A 23,490-nucleotide genomic window follows, 5' to 3' on the forward strand; every position below is an offset into this window, starting at 1 on the left:
CATCTCCTCTCCCCACCCCCACTTTCCAATCCAGGACATTTGGGATGCCAGCGTGAAATGCCGTCTAATCTGCCCTCTAATCCCACAGCCGGGCTGCGTGCGGCTGCATGGGGGCTTGAGCTGCTCTGGGTCTCCCTGGGCTGGGGTCTGGGGCTCCGAACATGCCTGGGGGCCCAGACAGGTCAGGGGCATCCCTCACATCTGCCACCACTTGGTAACAAACGAAGCTCCTCAACAAAGGTCCCTTTGTGCCCATTGCTCTCTCCTGCCAGGCTCCTGCACCCAGGGACCCAGCACTGGCATGGGACGGGGCAGCCCCAGTGGCCTCACTGGGCACGGGGACCCTTGTGACCGATCTGGGACCCAGGCAGCAGGGCTGTGTGAGCTGAGAGGGCCACATGGCCACTGTCCCTCCTCCCTGGGCTAAGCCAGGCTCTTGCAGAGGAGCTCAGACCATCTCGCGTTCCTGTGGCTCCCTCCGGGCTCTTGCCAAGTCGGGCTGTGGAGGGCAGAGGAATGTGCAGTGAAATGTCTGTGCTGCTGCTCTGCACACACTGAGCCCAAACCAGCCCTGAACGGGCAGAGCTGTGGGCACGGGGGGGCTGGTTTCACCTCCCCTCACTGCTGAGGGTGCTGAGGCGCTGGCACAGGGTGCCCAGAGAAGCTGTGGCTGCCTCATCCCTGGCAGTGTTCAAGGCCAGGTTGGACACAGGGGCTTGGAGCAACTTGCTCTGGTGGAAGGTGTCCCTACCATTGGAACTGGACGAGCTTCAAGGTCCCTTCTCACCATTCCATGATTCTATGGTCCCGTAGGGAGGACATGGCTGCTCTCGAGGCCAGCACAAGGCACATGGACATCTCCATGTGCCCGGACGCACGATGGGGCATGGGCTGCCCTCTCCCTGCCCTCCATCAGAGCAGGAGCCAGGGGCCCAGGAGCAGTCACAGGACAGACCCCAGCTCCCCCTCACCTGCATGGGGCGGGCAGAGCCGTGTCCCCCTCCAGCACCCAGCAGCATCTACGAAAATACTTTATTGTGGAGGTGGGATGTGCAGGAGGAGCTCTGTACAGTGCAACCACAGCAGCAGCGCAGGCACCAGCAGACACACAACGGTGGCCCCAAAGCCCAGCGCAGGGGGGACAGCGGGAGCTGGGGGGGGGGGGTCAGTGGTCCCTACGTGGCCTTGGGCCGGGCATTGAGGCGGATGATGGCCCGGTAGTCCCGCACCAGGTCCCGCAGCTGGTCCAGGTAGAGGTTCACGTTCTCCTCCATCCACTCCTCCACCGTGTCGGGGTAGTAAACCCCCTCCAAGTGGGTGCGCAGGTCACGGATGAAGCTCTCCCAGTCCTCGTGAAGCCTGGTGGGGGGAAAAAGGGGCTCCAGCTCCCTCCTGTGAGGGATCCCAGAGCCAAGCCCCCCACGCACCCCCAGGGGGCTCCCAGCATCACGTACTTGAGCACCTTGCTGCCAAAGCTCTCCATGTTTCGGGGGTTACCAAACTGGTGCTTCCGATGGTAGGGGCTGAACCAGCCCTTGATGGCACTGGGGAGGCACGAGGGGAGTGGGGGGCACCGGGGATGGGGAGCTGCATGTGGGGCAGGTCCCATCCCATGGGAAAACTCCCGTGCTCAGGCCCCCCTGCCTGTTACCTCTCCTCCTCCAGGGCTTTAAGGATGCTCTCCTTCAGGTGGCCATTGACCTGCTCGACCATGTGGTAGATCTCTGCTCCGGGGAATGTTCCCCTGCCCTCGCTGGGGAAAGGGAGAAGGTGAGAGCTCAACATGTGGGGTGCACAGGGCTGTGGGTGCGTGAACGCCAGCACCCTGTATGGCTGGAGGGTGCCCACCCTCAACCCCCATCAGCGCATCCCTTCTGATGCCATGGGGCAGCAGTGCTGCAGCCACCCCCGACACAGCCACTCACCATGTGCTCTGCTCCAGCTGCATGCTCTCAAAGCCCAGCACATCCAGGACCTTCCTCTTTGTCTCTTCTTTGAAGCCCCCTGGGGAGGGCAAAGAGAGGGGCAGAAGGGGCCATGCCACCAGCAAAGCCGGAGGAGCTGAACCCGTCCTTCCCCTGCCTCCCACCTCCCTCCCAGCATCCTTCCCTGCAGGATGGGGTCTCGCCTGTGGGGTAGGGAGATGGGGCTGGCAGCAGGGTGGTGGAGGCTCACCGGTCACCAGAGTCTGCAGGCAGATGGCCAGCGAGGGGATTCCAACAGGCAGCAGCTCGCAGAGCACCGAGTAGTGATCGTACCTGCGGAGCGGGACCATCACCCATCACCTCCTGCACTGGCGCAGGGGGGGAAGCGGGTACCAGCGCCCTCACCTCTGCCAGCCCGTGAGGACGATGCCCTGGAGGCGCAGCGGGGCCAGCCGGGGCAGCGCCTCCATCACCCGCAGCCAGCTCAGGTGGTTCCTCAGGTGGTAGCTCAGCGGGGGCCAGGCCTGTGCTGGTCCTGTGGTGCCCTTGAAGGCGCTGGCGAACCACACGGCCTCGAAGCCGCTCTCCGCGTACTTGGTGAGGAACGGCACTGCGGTGGGATGAGACAGCGGTGACACTGTACCCAGGAGGCTGGGGGGGGACCTGGGGGGACCCTCTTCCACCAGCCCCAAGAGCCTGACATGTCACCTTACCGATCTGCTCAGCCTCAAAGTCAGGCGCATAGAACCACACCACGGGCGAGACGTGCTTTGCTATCCCAGACTCTGCAGGGAGAGAAAGGACAGGGATGTGGGCGCTGGTACCAGCAGCAGGAGGAGCTGGGGCTCCTCATGCTCCCCTGGGATGCAGGTCCCAGGGGATACTACGCAAATGGGTTGCTGAGAAGACCCCTGGCTCATGTGCCACCACTGTGGTGTCCCCATCCTCTCACCCTGCAGGGCTCCCACACTGATCTTCCGCAGCATGTCATCCCACATGAGCGCCCGCAGCCCCCAGTACTGCGCGGTGATGAAGCCCAGCACCTCCTTGATGTGGTTCAGGTACATGGTCCCCGTGTCGCCCTTGTTGCGGCTCATCCAGTTCTTGGAGTCCATCCCCTCCCCGAGGTGGAAGACCTGGATTTGGAGGAAGGAGGATGCTCAGCGCCCATGGGAGCACCCGTGGTGCCTGGGGCAAGGGCCAGGGTCTCGGCAGAGCCCACTGCCCACCTCATCCGCGCCGATGTGGATCCACGTGGAGCGCCTGTGCTTCTCAATCACCTGCGACAAGATGCTCTTGAGCAGGACCAGGGTGTCGGGGACGTGCGGGTTGAAGCTGTTGGGGAAGCGCTCGACCTCCCGCAGGTGCTGGTACTTCTCGTGCTTGAGGATGAACTGCACCGGAGGAGCCATCAGGGGCTGGAATCACCCTGGAACCCCCATCATGATGCGGGATGAGGAGCAGGACCAGCATCTCCTACCTCCACGTGCCCAAAGGTCTGCACCAGGGGAACCACCTCCAGCTTGTGCTGCTCCGCCAGCTGCTGGATCCGCTCGATGTCCTCCTCGCTGGGAGGGCAGGGACAGGCTCACCGGGGGCACAGGGCAGAGCGTGAGGCCAATCCCTCCTCCTGCTCCTCCGGCACCCTGCCTGCGCGGCCCCAGCTGCCCCACACCCGTGTGGACTTTACTATAGGGACACAAATATTGACCCGGCGGGGCAGGAAGCGGGGCTGGGGCACCCACGGTTATCGTGGGTGCAGGTACGTCACACCCAGCCCTGGCACACCGGGGCTCCACACGGCTCCGCGCACAGCCCCGGCTCACCTGTACGCGTACGGGGACTTGAGGACTTCCAGCTCCCCTTTGAAGGGGAACATGTCCTCGTACTCGATGAGGATGCCGTTGGCTCCCAGCTGGGACAGGAGCGGGAACACCTGCATTGGGCAGCGTGGGCTCATTCCCGGTGCTCAGCCCCCTCAGCACATCCCTCCTGGCACATCCTCCCCATCCCCAGCACCTCACCTGCTCCAGGTAGGAGACCCGGGGCGCAGCTCCCTTGAGGTCCAGGTGGACCAGCCTCATCTCGGTGGCACTGATGTCCCTGGTGACCTGCTGCTGCCCAGGCTCCTGCCTCGGGGCTGTTATCTTGGCCACAGGGAGCACCAGGACCTGGCTCTGGGGGCCGGTGTCCTCCACGGTGTCCCCAGCGTCCCCCCAGAACCCGCTGTCCTTGCTGACGTGCTTGTGCAGCTCCAGGGTAAAGCTGCAGGGAGCGCATCAGCGCTGGGGTGCCCCCACAGACCATGGGGGCTCCCCATGAACCCCAGCCCACACCCGGGGTCCTGCTGCCACTTTACCTGTCACGGAACAGGAACTTGATGCCGGCCAAGGCCACGAGGAGCAGCACGATGAGGCGCAGCAGGTTCAGCCGGTGGCTCCGCTGGAAGCCCATCCCTGCGGGACACACACGGGGGCCCCAGGCAGCACCCCGGGAACAGGCAGGGACCCCAAGCACCACCATATGTACCGTGCTCTGCTCCTGACCAGGGCAGCACCAGACCCAGAGAAAGGGGACATGGGGGAGACCCTCCCACCACCCTGGTCCCCACTGGGGCCATGCACAGGGTACCCCATGTCCCTCCTACCTCATGCGCCCCAGCCTGGGGCCAGCGGCCGGAGCTGCCTTTGCCTCCGCCTGCAAGGGCGCAGCCTCCCTGGCTGTTTGCAGGAGCAAACAAGGCGGTGGCTGAGGGCAGGTCCCCAGCGGGATCCCCCGAGCCCTGTGTCCCTGCGAGGCTGGGGCAGTGTCACAGGGCCAGTGGCTGGGTGGCATCAAGGGGGATCCAGCATGGGAGGAAATGACCCTGCAGATGGAAGGGAGGTGATTGGGGACCACCGGGAACACGGGATGGGCATGAGGGGCAGCACAGACCCCGCTGGCACCCATGGGGATGGGCACCGTGCACCATGGAGGGGAAGGGGCACGAACCAGTGTTCGATCCCTCATGGGACAGGGAAGAGCTCGTGTCAGAGAGCTGTCATAATTAAGATTAATAACATTCATTTAAAGTCTTTTTTATCCTAAACCAATTCTGATAACTCCTGAGATGGGGGATGGACCAATTCAGCTGGAAGTGAGCCCAAACCGCAGGCATTCTCCATGGAGCAGGAGGCAGTGGGTGTCCCTTCCCCGGTGCCCCCATGGCCACAGCTCGAGGGGTTGTGCAGAGATTTGTACTCGGTGTGTGACCAGTTCCGACACCAGCCCCAAACGGCAGCATCAGGAGATGCTCCATGTGCCCAGACCCCGGTGGGGCAGCGCTGGGGACACCACTGTGACACCACAGCAGCTCTCACAGCCCTTCTGGTTGAGCTGCCACCCAAACATGCCCAAGCTCAGGGTTAAATCCAGCAGCTGATGGATTTGGGAACTGAAAAGCAGATTTTGGGGCTGCCGGTGCACAAGCGGCTCAGCCGATCGCAAGGGTCTGGTTGGTGTTGCCAGAGCGGTGGCACCAGGGGACAGCCGCTGAGCTGCCGCGTGCCAGGGCACTGAAACAGCCCTTTCCCAAGACAATGCACTAATCCCTCCGGACACCCTCCTCTGCTGCCATGGGGCACAGGGGGATGCAGAGACCGGGACCTCTGGCATGTCCTGCAGAGCCAGTCGGGATGTGTTGTTCCCAGAGCGCAAGGCCCCATTACAGCCACATCATTGGGTAGTGCAGGAGGGAGCTGGGGATCTCATCTCTATCTCCATCTCATCTCTATCTTCATCCCATCTTTATCTTTATCTTTATCTTTATCTTTATCTTTATCTTTATCCCCATCCCCATCGCCCTGTTCCCATGGGTACCAGGTCCCTCAGTACTCATGCACATGTTGCAGGGCAGGAGCCTGGTTTTGGGGCATGTCATGCCCGTGCTGTCCCCTGCACTCACACCCCTGCATGGACACAGTGCCTTGTGCTCAGGGGGCAGTCATGGAACCCACACCCTGCTCTGCCCGGCCCTGGGTGCTCCTGGCAGCTCCAGCACAGCCCAGCGGGGACGTGCCAGGCTGGGGACAGGGATGTGCCAGGCTGGGGACAGGGATGTGCCAGGCTGGGAATGCTGCCAGCCTGGTGTCACCTCCATTGGGTGCATGGGAAGGCACAGGGGGACATGGGAGTGGGCACGGGATGGGCACAGGGAGCCCAGCACCCAGGAAGGACATAACTATGCGGAGTGCTAATGGTGCTGTCATGGGAACACAGCACCGGATCGGAGCAGGGATAAATATTTAGACAGACGCTGTCAGCCCGCCAAGAGCTGGCGTTTTACTGCGTGATCTTATTTAAACAGAGAACAGGTTCTGGGATCCGAACCCCTCGGGCACAGCGCAGGCGGGGTGGGCACATGGGGCTCAGCACCAAGGGGAGACGGGGCAGCCACGATGCGGTGCCAGTGCTGAAGGGTGATCCCTTTGTAGGCAGGGCTCAGCTGATCGATGCCGCCCCTCGCACCCGGCATCCGGCCGCCAGCACCCGCTGGGTTTGGGAATGTGACGTCTTCCTCTGCCAACCCTTTGGGGATGGCGCTGGCACGGTCCCCAGGAGGCTTGGAACAGCCCCTGGCTCAGTGCGCTCAGGAGCAATGGGGCAAGGAGGGAACAGACCCTCACCCCCTTCCCTGCATCCACACAGGTGGGGTTTGCTCCCAGCTCCCCAAAACCAGCCTGGTTCCCTACTCACCTTCCCGAGCCCAGAGGAGGGGGGAACAGAAGCAAATCCAAATCTGGGCCTAGGGAGAGCGGGGCCATGGGGAGGATGAAGCTGTGAGCCCCAACGGTGGTGGGTGCCACTGCAGGGCACGGGCTGGCAGCAGGATTTGGGGTGCCACCGCAGGGTTTGGATGCCACCCCCCTGCCCAGTGCTCCGCTCTGTCATTCCCAGCCATTGCCATGCCAAACCCTCGCTCCCATCAGGAGAAGAGTGACGCTGCTCCGTGCACATCCCTGTGCACGCTCACACTCACGCGCTTCCAGAGCCTTCCTCGGCCAGCCCGGCCGAGGCCACCCCTCGCTCCCGGGCTGTGTCCCACCGTGGGATGAGCTGCCCCTCGCCATGGGGAGCTGCGGACCCCGAGCCCTAACAGCAGCATGAGGGGGCCCTCTCCAGCCTCTGCACCCCACAAGCGGAGGCACCCCACGCCCCGGGTACCACTCAGTCATCCTCCTCCTCTACAGCAGCCTCTGGGCTCTGCAGGGCATCCTGGCGGCCCTGGTCCCCACTGCGGCACCGGGAATCCCTGCATCCCCTGAGCATCCCTGCATCCCCCGGGCAACCGGGCATCCCAGCATCCCTGCAGACCCCTGAGCATCCCTGCATCCCCCGGGCAACCGGGAATACCTGCACCCCTGCAGACCCCTGAGCATCCCTGCATCCCCCGGGCAACCGGGAATACCTGCATCCCTGCATCCCCCTGAGCATCCCTGCATCCCCCGGGCAACCGGGAATACCTGCATCCCTGCATCCCCCTGAGCATCCCTGCATCCCCCGGGCAACCGGGAATACCTGCATCCCTGCAGACCCCCGAGCATCCCTGCATCCCCTGGGCAACCGGGCATCCCAGCATCCCGCCGGGCATCCCCGCCCCTCCGGCCATCCCCGGCTCCCCCGGCCCTTACCGGCAGGTGCGGGGCCGCCGCGGGCACCGCCGGGAGCGGGTACGAGCACGGGCCGCAGCCGCCGCCGCTCTTAAAGGGCCCGTTCGGCGCCGGTACCGCGGGCGCTGCGGTGGGAAGCGCAGAGGGATGCTCCGGTCCCCGCCACCCCCGTGCGCAGCGGGGCGGCACCGGCAGGGCGGGGACCGGGCCCCACGCACCGGTGCGACACACGCGCGGCGGGGACACCGGCACAGCCCTGCCCCGGGGGCGGCACCGGCCCAAAGGGGTGGCACCGGCACCGCTCCTCGGCGGGCCTGGATGAGCCGGCTGTGTGTCCGGTTCCGGCGCGTGTCTGGTTCCGGTGCCCGGTTCCGGTGTGTGTCCGGTGCCCGGTTCCGGTGCCCGGTTCCGGTGTGTGCCTGGTTCCAGTGCCCGGTTCCGGTGTGTGCCCGGTGCCCGGTTCTAGTGCCCGGTTCCGGTGTGTGCCCGGTCCCGGTGCCCGGTTCCGGTGCCCGGTTCTAGTGCCCGGTTCCGGTGTGTGCCCGGTCCCGGTGCCCGGTTCCGGTGCCCGGTTCTAGTGCCCGGTTCCGGTTCCCTGTTCCAGTGCCCGCTTCCGGTGTGTGCCAGGTTCGGGTGCCCGGTGCCCGGTTCCAGTGCCCGGTTCCAGTGTGTGCCCGGTGCCCGTTCCCGGTGCCCGGTTCCGGTGCCCGGTTCCAGTGCCCGGTTCCGGTGTGTGCCCCGTTCAGATGCCCGGTTCCAGTGTGTGCCCGGTGCCCGGTCCCGGTGCCCGGTTCTAGTGCCCGGTTCCCCTGTGTGCCCCGTTCCGATGCCCGGTCCCGGTGTGTGCCCGGTGCCGGTTCCCGCTGCCCACCCGCCGTCCCCAGCCCAGCGCCCCCTGGCGTCCCCGCTGGTAGCGCTCTCCTTCCCGCGTTGCTGGGCGGTGCGGCCCCCCCCGCGCCGCGCTGATGGTACCTCCCTCCTCCCTCTCTCTCACATGCGCCGTGCGGCGGAGCCCGCCCCGAGCCGCTTCGCTCCATGCGCAGCCCCGCCCGCCGCGCATGCGCAGGGCGGGCGGCGCCGGTAGCGGGGCAGGGCGCGGGGTTCCGCCGGGTCCCGGTGCCCGCGGTCCGGGGCCATGAACGCGGCGCAGGGCACGGTGGGCAGCGACCCGGTCATCCTGGCCACGGCGGGCTACGACCACACGGTGCGGTTCTGGCAGGCGCACAGCGGCATCTGCACTCGCACCGTGCAGCACCAGGACTCCGTATCCTTCACCGGGGGGGGGTGTCACGCACCCGGGTGCGGGGTCCGGCGGGACGGGCTCCGGTGGCGGCTGCTTCGTAGTGACCTTAACGGGTGCCCGCAGCAGGTGAACGCGCTGGAGATCACACCGGACCGCAGCATGATCGCTGCCGCAGGTGAGCGCGCCCGGCCCCGGTGACACCGGGCACGGGGGGCAGCGGGGACGTGGGTCAGCCCCTGCCCGCTCCTTGCTGCAGGCTACCAGCACATCCGCATGTACGACCTCAACTCCAACAACCCCAACCCCGTCATCAACTACGACGGCGTGAGCAAGAACATCACGTCGGTGGGGTTCCATGAGGACGGGCGCTGGATGTACACGGGCGGGGAGGACTGCATGGCCAGGATCTGGGACCTCAGGTGGGCACAGGCACCACCAGCACCACCCCAAAGGCTGCGGGGCTCCTCACACGCTCTTAACCCTGCTCCTTCCTCGCTGGTCTCTTGCAGGTCTCGTAACCTCCAGTGCCAGCGCATCTTCCAGGTGAATGCTCCCATTAACTGCGTGTGCCTGCACCCCAACCAGGTGAGCACCGGTCTCGCTGTGGTTTCCCAGCCCAGGCTTTGCTCTTGCTCCTCCGGGTGGACCTGAGGGGCTGCGGAGTTCTGCATGGCAGCCACAGCAAGAGATCTGGTGGCAGAGACCCGAGAGCTCTCGGTGGCATTGCAGGACGTGGAGCAGCCACGTTTGTGCGCATTACCTGGTGGAAAGGGACAGCAAAGTGGCAGCACCGGGAGTGTCCCCACTCCTTTGGGGCTGTCTTCCCCATGGACATAACTAAAGGGATGTGCCGGGGTGGAAGTGGTGGCATGGGGTAGGATGGGGAATGTGAGGGTGGCACTGCTGCCAAGAAAAGCATCCCAGGGCTGCAGTTACCGTCAGGACTGGGTCAGATTTGCTTGAGGTTCGTGTTCATCTCTTGGTTGATGAAGACAGGGGTGGCCAGGCCTTGAGAAACGAGGCTGAACTGGAGCACAGGGCATTGGAGGGGATGGTGGTGGTACCGTTGCAGTGTTAATAACCCATCTGGTCTATTTTGTGTTCGCAGACACGGCAGCACAAACCTTTTTGAACAGCCGAGTAACAGAAACGTTTCTTTGCATTTGGTCTTGAAAAGGTTTAATCTTCAAGTCTGGAATTTCAGGCCCGGTTTGAGATCGATTATTTGGATCACACTTTACCCAAACGCTGCTGATGCTCCTATGGAGCCGGTGCTGTGCACATGTACAATGTTAAAGCCAAGCATTATCGTTGTACGTAGATCTTACACATGAAATAATCACTAACCGAGGTGCTGCTGAGGCGCTGGTCTGTGGGCAGAAGGCAGTTAGTCCAAAAGTGGCAGTGTTCATGCAGATAGCTTCATCCCTCTGTGATTCCCTGTTGCCATGATGCTGATGGGAGGCTTCTCACAGCCTGGGTACAGTGGTGATGGCTTTAGCAATGGCACTTACACCTGCTAAGAGGGCGTCGGGTCTCGAGGTGCCTAAAAAGGACTCCAAACTGTCAGCTATAAGTAGATGGAGTGATTTGTGCTCCTCAGGAACCAGCCTTTGCGTCGGGGGACAGGAGCAGCTGCTCCTGTGACCTTCTCTCCTGTAGGGCTGAAGCTCTGGACAGCGCAAGACTGTCGATAAAAGCCCTGGGTTAGTGGAGAGCTGCCAGCATGGTCTGCTCTGAGCATGGGAGTGGAGCCAGAACTCTGCCCTTCAGCTGCCTCTTGTCCTTCCCCTGAGAAGGGGAGGGAGGGAGAAAAGCCCATTTAGGCTGGTGGTTTTCAGGTATTTGTACACTCCTGAGTGCTTCGGTTGTTCATTGGCCAACTCGCATCTTAATCCCCGCGGCTGGGACGTGCTGAAAATCCTTTGGCTTCTGTGGAAGCTGCTGGAGCTGTGCAAAGGTTCTGGAATTGAGGCAGCTTCTGTCTGCTCTGGGGTATATAAAATGAGAAAATGCTTCTGGAGAGGTGAACAGCCTTTTTGCGGTGTGAGGTTAGTGCTCTGCTTGCCCTCCGCAGGCTGCTGGCACTCTGAAGCAGCCCTGTGCTGCGAAATAATGAGGCAGAGCAGGGCCACGATGCTTAAAACTGGAGCAAGGCTCCACATGGGGCTACACAGACGTGATCTGAGCATCAGCTTGAGGCTGCTGCTTGCGGGGTTCTCCTCAGAGACACGATGCTGCTGCTGTCTTGCAGGCAGAGCTGATTGTGGGTGATCAGAGCGGCGCCATTCACATCTGGGACCTGAAGACCGACCACAATGAGCAGCTGATTCCAGAGCCTGAAGTTTCCGTGAATTCCGTTCACATTGACCCCGATGCCAGTTACATGGCAGCTGTGAACAGCTCGGTGAGCCGCAACAGCATCCAGCCTGGGGGGATTTATGGTGCTCCAGTGGCTGCTGAGCTGCACGTACCGGCTTTGCAGCGTGCCTGGGGTTGGACATGGGAGGTCCAGGCTGCTTTGGGGTGGGCGACCATCACCCCCTGTCTCACTACAGGGAAACTGCTACGTGTGGAACCTGACGGGTGGCATCGGGGAGGAGGTGACTCAGCTGATCCCCAAGACCAAGATCCCTGCGCACAACCGCTACGCGCTTCAGTGCAAGTTCAGCCCCGACTCCACGTGAGTGCTGCAGCCCCTCGCACACCAGTGGTGGGAAATGACGGTCCTTTCGGGCAGGCAGAGGCCAGCTGTGCCTCCAGATGTGGCTGGTGCTGGCTTCACGCTGCCCTGCAGGTCCCCAGGGAGGAGTGGGACATGGCATTGAGTTGCTATCAGCGCCATCCCAGCCTTGTGCTCCATGATCTCCACAAGCTTTGTGGCCATGAGCTGTTTTTAAAGCTGGGGTTGAATTGCTGATCTCCAGGAGCAAAGTGGGGATCTGGGTGTCCTCCTTCACCAACCCTGTTCAGCTCAAATCTTATAAAGCAGATGACATAGGTGTAAAGAAATGTGATTGTAATGAGCTCAGGTTTCCAGTTCATTACTGGAGAGGCCCTTGGGCATGCAGTGTGACTAACGAGGCTGCCCTCACATGTCTCTTCCTTGCAGGCTCTTGGCTACGTGTTCTGCAGATCAGACCTGCAAGATCTGGAGGACTTCAAACTTCTCACTGATGACGGAGCTGAGCATTAAGAGCAATAACCCAGGAGAAACGTCTCGGGGCTGGATGTGGGACTGCGCCTTCTCCGGGGACTCCCAGTACATCGTCACAGGTGAGGCCCTGCTGCACCGCTTGGTTTGGGCTGCAGGGCCCTGCACCAGCACAGGACTCACCCGTTTCTGTAGCCGGGACATTGCCAAACCCTCCTGCACCAGCACGTGTGAGAGCACCCAGCCTCACACCCACAACACGCTCTACTAACTCCTTTAAGTGTCTACTAACTCCTTTAAGCATCTACTGACTCCCTTAAGCGTCTACTTTTAAGTGTGTACTAACTCTCTTAAGCATCTACTAACTCCTCTAAGTCTACTAACTCCCTGTGCTGCAACAGGGCATCTATTTAAACTGGAAGGATGTTCTTCATGTGTGCAGTTTGTTTCACCTGGTAGCACTGCTGCTTGCAGTACACAGCATGATGGTCCCTTCAAAACATACATGTTGTACCTTCCACAGTAACAAGTAAAACCCCTGTGTAATACAGAAACTCACCAAAGTTCTTGCTCTGCACAGCCCCCTTACCTGTTGTCCTAATAATAGTGTTGAATGAAGCAAGGGGAAAGTCTTATAACAGTAATTAAAAAGTAAGTGTAAAGGTTAATGCAATTTACCCCACTCCTCACTTTGCCTCCAGCCTCCTCTGACAACCTGGCCAGGCTTTGGTGCGTGGAGACAGGAGAGATCAAGAGGGAATACAGCGGCCACCAGAAAGCAGTCGTCTGCCTGGCTTTCAACGACAGCGTGTTGGGCTAAGGGCCATGTGTGGGAGGAGAGGACCTCTGCTTGTTGTCCCTTGTCCTGCAGTGACAACACCCTCTCTGGAGCCCGAGACGCGACCTGCAGCCACCATCCCCTCCTCTGGTGGGGGGCTCAGTCTCTGGCAGCAGCAGCTGCCTCTGCCTGGGTGGGACCAGGCTGCAGCTCCGAGCACATCATCACGTGTGGCCTCCAAGGGAGGCTGCTTGGACAAAAGGGAATGGGAGAGGGAGGCCGGATCCCACCGAGGGCAGCGGGGTGCGGTTCAGCTGGAGGAATCCCTGTGGCATCAGCTGCTGACAGCTTTGTGATGTTCTTATATCCCAAAGTGGGGAAAAATAAATCAGCCTTTCTAAATGCTGAAAGAGGCTGAGCAGAGGATAAGCAGCTGATTCCTTGGTTTGCAATCTCTTTATTCAAAGCATATGTCTTAGACCCCCTTGGAGAGCTGCACTGGTACAAAGCCAACCCCCCCAACAAGTGTAATAACCTTGTGGTGAGCAGGGCTTGTAGCCATGTTAACACGAGCTGCTCCACAAAATGCCTCTTGGCCTGGATCTCCTAATTCCTACATACATGGTGCAGCCCTGAGCACAGCTGCAAATAAAGTGTCTGTGCTGACAGTGCTGCAGAGTCATGGTCGTTCCCTAAACGGTCCTTACCAGCAGCATGAGATCAGGAAGCTCTGGGGGCTGGCAGGGCTGTTACCTTCCTTGTTGGGATCAGAGGCTTCCTAGGAATCCAGTTCAAGTATGTAGAGAGGGAATCCGCGGCTGCAGGGCTTACTCGGGGAGGTAATAGAAGCAGATGGACACACAAACGTTGCTTGGGAAGCAGATGTCAATGCAAAGGTAGATCAGGCGCTGCTTCCCTGGCCCTGCCAAATGAGCAAGGACAGAAGCAGGGTGAGTGGAATGCTCCTGTAGTCGCTGGGGAGCCAGCCAAGCAGAGAGCCTCCAGGAATGACCTTTCCCATTAAAGCTGGAGTGAGATGGAACAGAGTGAGAGCTCAGCAGGCTGCCTTGGTGAGGATGGAGGTGACAAGCATTAAGCCACCAGCAGTGCAGGGGACTGCTCCGTGGCTGCACAAGCTGTGCTGCCCGGGGCAGGGGCCTCAGAGCCTTTGCCAGGCAATTCACTGCAGGTTGTGGGTATGAGCCAGCCCTTGGTGAGCATTAAACAATGGTTTGATTCTGAACTAGAGGTCACCTATCCCTTGGCAGCCCATCCTAGGACATGCATCAGCTTCTGCACAGCCCAACCTGCTCCTCTGAGGGGTACTAGAACAACCACACCTCCCTCTTGTGCAAAGGGAAACAAACACACAACTCACCCTCGGTTCTCCTGACCCAGAAGATGGGTGTCTGCTCACACAGGGTCTGCACAGCCTCCCCCAGGCCCCTGGGGTCCACCTCTCCCTCTGCCAGAACACCCAGGAACTCCTGATAGTGCTTGGTCTGGTTATTCAGATGTAGCAGCTGATCAGCCTGGAAGAAACATCCCTGTTAGTTCCTCCCCAGGCACTTTGTCCCTCCTGCCCCTGCAGCGTGGGGAGCAGGGGACACACAGGCCATTTGGTGGCCAGGACAGGCACCACCAACTCTTTGACTTCCATTAAGGAGCCTCAGAGCCAGGTAGATGCTTTCTCCTCATTGCAACCCCTTTGGTAGCCTGCCCTGGTGGGTGCTGTGCTCCTACACTGCTCTGGGTTAAACACTACAGCAGCAGGCGAGGGCCAAGGAGCCCCTGAGGAAACGGAGAGCAGATGACAGGGGCACAAAACCATGGGGCCTTCTGTCTTCTTGAAACAGAATCTGCCCCCTGCCCATGCATCCATTAGCATTTAGTTCAGAGGGTCTGTGTACATGCTCTACTCCAACCTTCCTCCCCGTGAACTGCTAACAAACCCCTTTTGTGTTTTGTTCCCTGGATTTTTGAGCAGGTAACAGAATCCAGTGGGAGCGGGTCCTATGAGAGCCCTGCTATTCACCTCATGGGACGTATCCCCCCCTTCCCAAGTGCAGCTCTGCTGTTTCTCACAGATTGGGTATCCATACACGCAGGAGCTGTTGCTCGGAGCTCATACACAGCACTCCGAGGCAGAGCTCTGCTGCTATGCCAGGCACCAACCCAGCCCCACTGAGCAGTGAATCGCTGCTGCTACCCTGGGCTGGGAGAGCCTGTGCCCTCGTTCAGCCAGTTTGGGATGCTGGTGTTAAAGAGTCAGCACTGCAAACCCAAATCCCTGCAGGAAAGGGCCTTCAGCAAGGCAGGACTCTATGCAAAGCCCAATTCATCACCCCTGACCGCTCAGCTGCCCCAGGAACGGCCGCAGCCACTGCTTACTCTCTGCTCAGACGTCTGGAGGGGTGTCTGTAGGGCTTGGCGGTCCCAGGAGTCCATCCTCTTCAGGTAGCACACATCCTGCTCCACGGGCTTGTAGCACACGTAGCCCTGCAAGACAGATTGTGCCCCCTTAGAGCAGTCTGCAGCTCCCACAGCTCCTCAGCACCTCCCACAGCTGCCTTAACAGCCCCCAAATGGACACCTCTCCTTTTGCCCTGCGTTATCTTTCCTGACTAAAGGTGCAGAGAAAGGCACCTAAAGTAGCTGGCTGATGTATTTCCTGGTGTACACCTCCTGCTCCCACCTCTGCAGCTCTTCTCCCAACAGCCTGGGCTCTTCTGTTCAGCCCCATACACATGAGGAAGGTGATTTAACACACTTACGTTCCTGCCGTCATACAGCACCACAGCGGTGTGGTTGCTCTGTGAGGTTATGTAGTAGGTCACGGTGCTCCTGGACTTGTCCACCAAAGCTGTCTGATTTCTCGGCAGGTCCTGCTGGCCCTGAAGTGTCAGCCGGATGAGCTGCGAGCCAGCCTGGGCACAAAGAGACGGACAGTGCCACCAACCATAGAGTCGCAGAGTGGTTTGTGTTGGAAGGGACCTTAAAGCTCATCCAGTTCAACCCCCTGCCACGGGCAGGGACACCTTCCACTAGAGCAGGTTGCTCCAAGCCCCTGTGTCCAACCTGGCCTTGAACACTGCCAGGGATGGGGCAGCCACAGCTTCTCTGGGCACCCTGTGCCAGCGCCTCAGCACCCTCACAGGGAAGAGCTTCTGCCTCAGAGCTCATCTCAATCTCCCGTCTGGCAGGTTAAAGCCATTCCCCTTGCCCTGTCCCTACAGGCCCTTGTCCAAAGCCCATCTCCAGGTTTCCTGGAGCCCCTTTAGGCACTGGAGCTGCTCTAAGGTCTCCCCTTCAGGAGCCTTCTCTTCTCCAGGCTGCCCCAGCCCAGCTCTCTCAGCCTGGCTCCAGAGCAGAGCTGCTCCAGCCCTCGCAGCAGCTCCGGGGCCTCCTCTGGCCTCGCTCCAACAGCCCCAAGTCCCTCTTGTGTTGCTGGCCCCAGAGCTGGATCAGGACTGCGGGACGGGGGCGTGCTCAGGAAAGCAGGATCTGCCCCCCCTCCTCTGTGCTCGCTGCAGCACACCCTCCCTCAGAGGCCACACGTTGGAACTCTGCTGCTTCAACACAGAGCAGCTCAGAGCTCACAGCGTGACTCCCCCAAAGGGATGATGCTTTCAGCACCCACCGCGTGTCACGGCTCTCTGGCAGCGCTGCTCCGCTCGCTGCCTGCAGCGCTGCCAGCACCTTCCTGCCCTTGCGCCTGCAGGTCTTCCAGGAAGGGGAACCAGCTGAACCGAGCTCAGCCCATTTGTCCCTCCTGCCAAGTGCTGATGCAGGTTAAGGCTGCGGTGAGCAGGCAGCTTCCTGCTTGACTGGGATCTCTTACCTCAGCCGAGCTGGGGGAGAAGATGAGAACCCCCAGGACGCTGATGCCAATGGCACAAAGCAAGACAATGGCCAAGATGATGCAGAAGGTCCTGTGTGGAGCTGTGAAGCACGCTGCAGCCCTCCTGTCCTGGGAGGCGAGGCAAGAAGGAAAGAACAGGAGTTAAAATCAACCCTCCTACTGATCATTCTTCTTCCCTGCAACAGGCAATTCTCACTCATTACACAGATCATTGCAAAACTGCTGGGTTTGAGTGCAGAACTGCCCAAACATTGCAGCAGCCCCGGAATAACATCACTTTTATCCCACAGTGCTGGAGTTTCAGACCCAACATCCCGGTGATGGGCACTCCCACAGCTGAGCACCTTCCTCCTGCAGCCACGGGATCATGGAAACACTGGGAACCCATTGGAGAAGGGCTGGAGCTGGGAGCTGGAAGCTTTCCACAAAGAGGAGCTGCTGCTGCTGTGCTTTAGCAGCAAACGAAATGACTTTGGTTTATAGCAGAAATCCCCAGAGAACCATCAGCATTTGGAACGGCCCCTGTTGGAATGATCCTGCTTCCCTGCCCCACTGGATGCTTGGTTGTATTTACTTTCTTGATCAGCTACTCTCCGTGCAGACCAAGCTGTTACCTGAAGCAAAAGAGCTTGGAACTCACCTTAATGCTTATATGGAAACACTTAAATTTAACTTAATGGCCCATAACGTTATTCTTTGCAAGCAGAAAGGATTTGCTTCCAGTAACCCCAACTGTGCAGCCCCCATTAAAAAGAAACAACCTGAAGGACATAAAGAAAACCAATAGATGTCCATGGTTAGAACTGCTGCAGCCACACGAGGAAGGGGCTCTTCAAGCCTCTGGGTCAGTTATTGATCTTTTTTGGTGACATGTAACTTCCAGATCTATCCCACCAGGAAAGCAGTGAGTCTTTCCAAAGCCCAGCCTGTGCAGAGCTGCAAGCTCAGCAATCCAGATGCAATAGTGCTCAAGCCCTGCGGTACCAGGCAGGTTTTCAATAGCTAATGGAATTCCCTGGGTGGGAAAGGTGCAAAGAGAGAAATCCAGTGACTCCCAGCCCCACAGCTCCCCTATGCACACACATCCCGAGCGGCTCCACAGAGTGCAAACAGGGTGCTTCAGCACCTCTACCCTGACCATCCTGCCCTGCCTTGTGGAAGTTCAGGCATATCCAAGAAAATCCATCTGACAGTTGCCTTACAAGGAGCTCAACCGTGGGGTGCTGAGGCTGGGGATGACCAAAACCTCACCAGGATCCCTGGCAACAGAAGGAGCTCAGCCCCTTCAATAAGGAATTGATCAAGCACAGAGCAGGGTCTCCCTCTGTGATGGGGGGGACCAGGGATACTCACTGTGGAGACAGCATTGCTGGTGCTGTTCCTCGCCTCCATCCTCCACTTCAAATGAGGACCTTGCTCCTGCAGCTCTGCCTCCTGGTTATATGCAGACTGTACATGATTACAACTCCTGGCACGCCTGGAAACCCAAATTAAAACAAGCTTGCATCTAGAAGAGATGGTCCATCATGCCAGAAGTAATTCCAGCCAGGAGTTCCTCAGCCCAGGCTTTGGGAGGCTGAAACCTGAGAGCTGCCACCTGGGGAGAGGGGAAGAGAATGGGGCTGAATCCAGGAGTGCCGAGCGGTGCTGTCAATGCCTCACTTGGTGCTTCCTTGTGAGCGGGCTGGAGGGGACAGGATGACAGTCGGGGACTTTGTGTCAGCCCTCCCTGCTGGCAGGCCCACTGCAGGCTCATGAAGAGCGAAAAACAGAGCTGAGAGGAGTGGTAGCCTGCCCCTGTCATCAGTTATTCCCCAATGCCAACACGAAGCTCGTGCTGCTGGAGCTCTGCAGGCTGAAGCCAAGTGTTCCTCCTGCAGGCTGCTGCCCTGCAAGCCTCAGCTGCACAGACATGTTCCTGCTCCACCAAAAGACCTCGGAGCAGGTAGACCCTGGGGAGAAGGGTCTCTGCTACAGAGGCATCACCACAACCCCAGCTGCACCCATGCTCATGCCCCACAAGGCTGTGGCATCCACAGGAGCCCCTGAGAGAGGTTTGGGGGGTTGAGACCTGCCAGCCAGATGCAAGAGGCTGGATGGAGGCAAGGAAAAGCTCAGAATTCCTTCATGTAGTCTCTGTTAAGGGAAAATATGGCTTTTGAACAGTTTCCTATTAAGCACAGCCCAGGATTGATCCAATTCAGCCAAGAGGGCAGCTCATCCTGGAGCTTCTCATCACCAAAGCACTGGCAATCCCTCCCCACTCCCTCTCTTTCCTGCTCTAAGTCAAACGTCAGCTATTTCAGTGGCAGCATCCATCCAGTTCTGGCACGATGCTCCTGTGGGACGTGAGCTCCAGCTCTGGTGCCATGGTTTGAGCCCAGCCAGTAACTCGGAACCACGCAGCCACTCGCTCAGTGCCCCACTTCTTCCTGCCCCCGCTCCTGAGGGATGGGGAGGAGAATCAAAAGAACGTAACTGCCATGGGTTGGAGTAACTAAGGTATAACACAAAACTACTGCTACCACCAATAATAATAATGATAAGGGAAATAAGAAGGGGAGAGGATACTCAGCTCACCACCCGCCGGCCGATGCCCAGCGCGACCCGTGCAGCGATCCGGGCCTTCCGGTAACTCCCCAGTTTATATACCGGGTATGACGTGCGGTGGGACGGGACAGCCCTTTGGGTAGTTTGGGTCAGGCGTCCTGATTCTGCTTCCTCCTGGCTTCCCCTCCTCCCTGGTAGAGCGCGAGACTCAAAGTCCTTGGTCGGAGTAAGCATTACTGAGCAACAACTAAACCCATCGGTGTTATCAGCGTTGTTCCCAGGCTGAAAGTCAAAAACACAGCACTGCACCAGCTACAAAGGAGGAGAAAAATGATTGCTGTAGCTGAACCCAGGACATGTGGCCAAGCACACCCCGTGCCGTGGCACTGCGGAGAGCAGGACAGGGCTGGCACAGCCAAACCCCAGCTCTGCTTCACTGGGCGATGCGCTGGGGATCCAGCACCGCTCCCACATCACCACCTGCAGCTGAGGTTCACACAAGGGGTGTGAGAACCAAGCAGCAACACACAGATGGGGGGTTCTCCCCAAAGACATTTTAACAGCAACACAGGAGACATTTTCTTGCTCTAAGAAATGGAGGTCCTGCCTCATCCGAGGCAGAGAAGGAAGCGAAACCCTCTACGGAACACTGTGGGTGACAGGATTGCTGTGTTCTCCTCAGCACTGCGCTCTTCAAGAAGCAAATCCCAGCCCACACCAAGGGATTTGGGACCTGAGCCCCAGAAATACACTCCAGAACTTGGATTTGTCTCCCCATTACTGCATGTGAGGAGTAAAGATGACAACCACAAACCAACCCCTAACTCCTGCAACCTCCACGCAGCACAGCTGTGCCAAGGATCACAGAGAAGAGACTTCAAACTGAGACAACGCTGGGGAAAGCAGGTTTTGAAGTTTAATGTGAATTCAAGTAAAGGCTTAAAAACCGTTTGGAAGTTGTACAGAGTTCTGAAGCACGGCTGACACCCTCACCCACACGTTTCAGCACATGACTCGAGGTAACAGGTCCCTCGTGCAGGGCCAGCGCCAGCTCCAGCCAGGCCAGGCCTCTCCTGGTGTCTGCTGCTTTACTTGTCATCTTCTGACATTCCAAGCACCAGATACAAGAACTGAATCCAGGAACACATCCTGAAGCCAGGCTCTCCCTGCAGGAAATCCATCACATCCATTTCCACGTTAACCCAAAGTTCTCCCTCTAAGGGTTTCTCTGTGACTTCGCATAGCCACAGCCTTCCAGCTGGAGGGAGGAGCAGGGAAGAGGTGATCCGTGCTTCCCGACACAAGGGAACACCTTGGACAGGATCAGCTAATACTCTGGTAACCCCGAAAGACAACATGAACTGCAGGGTTATTGCTCTACAAACAAGTGGCTCGTTGTGAGTGGAAGGAAATGGCACCAACACACTGCCAGAGCTGCCTGGCTGCACAGTGGGAGGCGAAGGAAGGAAGTTGTTTAAATTCAGCTACCGACCGTGGAAGCTATGGATAAAAGCAGCTTATTTGCATATTTAATGTTTCATTTAATTCTGTACTGCAGAAGCTTTCACCTGTGGCCTTGGATCCAGCTACGAGGTACCCGAGCTGTGCATCACCCAAACCCAGCTCCAGATCAAACTGGAATCATCACCTGAGCCAGCGCGTGCTGCTCCGCAGCCAAGCGCCGGCCCCCGGCGCCCAGGGAAGAGCTGAACCTCAGGTGCTGAAGGAAGCACGTGCCACCATCACACACAGCCTTGGGATTCTTTGAGAGGAAAGCTGTGCTAGATCCAGCCCCTGTGAGCTGAGCATCGGCTCTGATGCTGCAGCTAAAGCCAAAGGAAGCAGCTATTTGGATGCTGAGGGAAGTACAAGAATTAACTTGGTACTAATGGATCCAGTTATCCGGGAAGCAGCAGCAGTGAAGGACAGTCCTGTGTGGGTACAGACTTTCTGCATTACCAAATGCAAAAGCTTAGAATTAAATCTACTGTGATCAGTGAAGTACATTCCTCTTATCCTCCCTTTTGGGAAACAAGATATATTATCATATACTATACTTAAATTTATAATTTAAATATATTCTGATATATATTTAGGAGGGGGGTAGCTCTGTATGTACATGTGCTTCATACATACACCCAGCACTCGGACAAACACAGGCAGAGAGAAGACACTGTTTGTATTCTGAGAGTGGAAGCATCCTGATCTGCACTAGTGCAATCTGCAGTGGTCAAACAAAGGAAGATGGGTTCAGTTTCTGTTACATTTGCATTGGGCTGGAAGAAGAAAAATCAACCCACAGCTAAAGACTAATCCTGCCACGTGCCAATGCCTGCAGGCGTTGCCCAACATAGCTGTTAAGCACGAAATATTCCAGGTTTCCCTGAATAAACCAGACTGAGCCGTTAAGTACTAAAAGCTCCAGGTTTCCCTGAATAAACCAGACTGAGTCACAGCCTCTCCAGGCAAGGACACACCACAAGATGTTGGGCTCTTTTCCTCAGATCAACCAGCTCTACTTCCCTCAACTCAGTCTAGACGACAAGGTGACACTGAGCAAAAGAAACATTTGGATAGATGTGTTGCTTACAATTAATTTAAAAACAGCCCCAAGCCCCCAGGATGTGGGTGACACTGTAATGCCCTTTTGGCTTCAAAGTGCATTTAAAGACCGAGATGTAAACAAAATCACACTGGGAGGACAGGGAGGTTAAATAGCTGCTAAGGGCTGCTAACTCCGGGTGGTATGCTAGTTACTGTCACAAGGTGATTAAGGGGGTACCGCTGCAGAGGCTGCAAGCACCCTGCTCTCCTACTCCCCCAGTGCTGGCAGGAGGTCGGCGATGCTGTCGACGTAGTAATCGGGCACCAGGCTCTGCCTGGCCGGGCAGGCGCTGTCCTGGTGGCCCCTCACTTCGTCCAGCGCGGTGACCCCGGTGAGCGTGAGCAGGGTGGTGAGCCCGCAGGAGTTGCCCATGAGGATGTCTGTGTCCAGCCGATCTCCCACCATGATGGTACGAGCGGGGTCGATGTTGAACTCGCTCACCACACAGTCGAACATGTACCGGTTGGGCTTCCCCACGATGAACGCCTCGCGCTGGGCTGCTGTCTCCACTGCTTTCACCAGGCAGCCCGTCCCTAGGGAGAGAGCAGGAAACACCCTTTAGGGTCTGCAGAGGACACTCGGCACCCACAATACAATACAGGGCTTGGAAACACACCACCGCAAACAGGACAGGCAGAGCCCACTGCCAGGAGAGGTGGTGGACAAAACCTGCCAGGAGGCTGGAATACTGCCTCACACTGGGATCAGGAAGGGGCCGCTATTCCCGAGTAAAGGATCAGCAAGGATCTTCCCTTTGTCAGCGGGGAGCCCGGGCTCTGGGCCGCTGAGCCTGCCACACCGCGGTGCAGGGCTGAGCTCGGGGCCACCCAGAGCCACCTCCCAGCGCCCTCCCGCCCCGCGCACCGGGGATGGCGGCGCCGCCCTCGAGCGGGAGCCAGTGGTCACGGTTGGTGCCGACGAGGAGGCAGTCGGTGCCACCGCGCAGGAGGTAGCGCAGGGCCTGGCACAGCTTGGCGTAACTGAAGTGCTCGTCGAAACCCACGAGGACGGCGCGCACGGCGGGGTCGAGCGGCGCTTGGGCCCAGTCGGCGGGCGCGGGGCCGGGCAGGGCGGCAGGGCCGGGCCCGAGGTGCGGGATACCCACAGCCTCCAGCTCGGCGGCCAGCGCGGGGCTGCCCAGCACGTAGGCGGCGGCGCCGGGCGGCAGGGCCTGGCGGAGGTAACGGGCGGCGCAATAGGCCGAGCCGAAGATGTTGCGGAGCTCGGCGGGCGGGAAGCCCAAGCGCCGCAGCTTCTCGGTGTAGGCCGCGCGCGTCCGGCTGCTGTTGTTGGTCACGTAGCACAGCCGCTTGCCCGCCGCCGCCAGCCGGCCCAGCGCCGCCGCCGCGCCGCTCACCGCCGCCTCGCCCCGCCACAGCACCCCGTCGCAGTCAAAGAGCAGCGTGTCGGCGGCGCCGAGCACGGCCCGGGCCGCCTCGGCCTCCAGCCGCCGGCACCGCCGCTGCCCTCCGCCGCCCGCCATGGCCGCCGCGCCTCAGCCCCGCGCCCTCTCCCGCACTCCCGCACGGCGCCGCCGCTGCGCTCTCATTGGCTGCCCGCCCTGCCGGCCCGCCCCCCGCGCACTGCCATTGGTCAGAAGCCTGCGGTCACCTCAGGCCATTGGGCCGCCCAGCCGCGGCGGCGGCTCGTTAGGTAACTCGTTAAGGCCCCCGGTCCGTGTGGGCACCGGGGGTCAGAGGTCACCCGGGGGTCGGGCACCGGGCA

The 23,490-nt window shown here is 59.5% G+C and overlaps 4 protein-coding genes across 7 annotated transcripts; 1 reads left to right on the forward strand and 3 right to left on the reverse strand.

Annotated features, from left to right (window-relative positions):
- Window positions 1-1,015: 1,015 nt before the first annotated feature.
- LOC115607406 (hexosaminidase D-like) lies at window positions 1,016-8,342 on the reverse strand. Of its 3 annotated transcripts, XM_030484669.1 has the most exons (15): window positions 7,595-8,342; window positions 4,573-4,791; window positions 4,285-4,381; window positions 3,950-4,190; window positions 3,752-3,861; window positions 3,406-3,493; window positions 3,155-3,319; window positions 2,878-3,061; window positions 2,639-2,710; window positions 2,331-2,535; window positions 2,176-2,258; window positions 1,926-2,004; window positions 1,652-1,753; window positions 1,455-1,544; window positions 1,016-1,359 (listed from the first exon to the last, which is right to left on the reverse strand). In XM_030484669.1, the coding sequence occupies exons 3-15, from the start codon at window positions 4,377-4,379 to the stop codon at window positions 1,176-1,178; spliced, it is 1,698 nt and encodes a 565-aa protein (XP_030340529.1). In that variant the 5' UTR covers window positions 4,380-4,381; window positions 4,573-4,791; window positions 7,595-8,342; the 3' UTR covers window positions 1,016-1,175. The 3 variants fall into 3 exon arrangements, with proteins under 3 accessions (XP_030340529.1, XP_030340530.1, XP_030340528.1); XM_030484670.1 differs by lacking the exon at window positions 4,573-4,791; XM_030484668.1 differs by having other exon boundaries at window positions 4,285-4,791.
- Window positions 8,343-8,584: 242 nt separating this feature from the next.
- MLST8 (MTOR associated protein, LST8 homolog) lies at window positions 8,585-13,419 on the forward strand. Its single transcript, XM_030481996.1, has 8 exons — window positions 8,585-8,837; window positions 8,940-8,991; window positions 9,073-9,235; window positions 9,326-9,401; window positions 11,071-11,223; window positions 11,375-11,499; window positions 11,929-12,092; window positions 12,672-13,419. Exons 1-8 carry the CDS (start codon window positions 8,709-8,711, stop codon window positions 12,788-12,790), a joined length of 981 nt encoding a protein of 326 aa, XP_030337856.1. The 5' UTR covers window positions 8,585-8,708; the 3' UTR covers window positions 12,791-13,419.
- On the reverse strand, window positions 13,335-19,239 carry BRICD5 (BRICHOS domain containing 5). 2 transcript variants are annotated; one of them, XM_030481999.1, is made up of 7 exons: window positions 19,191-19,239; window positions 17,964-18,207; window positions 16,590-16,718; window positions 15,523-15,675; window positions 15,140-15,247; window positions 14,127-14,280; window positions 13,335-13,670 (listed from the first exon to the last, which is right to left on the reverse strand). In XM_030481999.1, the coding sequence occupies exons 2-7, from the start codon at window positions 18,000-18,002 to the stop codon at window positions 13,576-13,578; spliced, it is 678 nt and encodes a 225-aa protein (XP_030337859.1). In that variant the 5' UTR covers window positions 18,003-18,207; window positions 19,191-19,239; the 3' UTR covers window positions 13,335-13,575. The 2 variants fall into 2 exon arrangements, with proteins under 2 accessions (XP_030337859.1, XP_030337858.1); XM_030481998.1 differs by lacking the exon at window positions 19,191-19,239 and having other exon boundaries at window positions 17,964-18,494.
- Window positions 19,240-20,054: 815 nt separating this feature from the next.
- Window positions 20,055-23,322, reverse strand: PGP (phosphoglycolate phosphatase). The gene is made up of 2 exons (XM_030481997.1): window positions 22,630-23,322; window positions 20,055-22,298 (listed from the first exon to the last, which is right to left on the reverse strand). Exons 1-2 carry the CDS (start codon window positions 23,246-23,248, stop codon window positions 21,973-21,975), a joined length of 945 nt encoding a protein of 314 aa, XP_030337857.1. The 5' UTR covers window positions 23,249-23,322; the 3' UTR covers window positions 20,055-21,972.
- Window positions 23,323-23,490: the final 168 nt, after the last annotated feature.

Source organism: Strigops habroptila, chromosome 4 (assembly GCF_004027225.2).
Source record: "Strigops habroptila isolate Jane chromosome 4, bStrHab1.2.pri, whole genome shotgun sequence".
Taxonomy (NCBI): Eukaryota; Metazoa; Chordata; class Aves; order Psittaciformes; family Psittacidae; genus Strigops; species Strigops habroptila.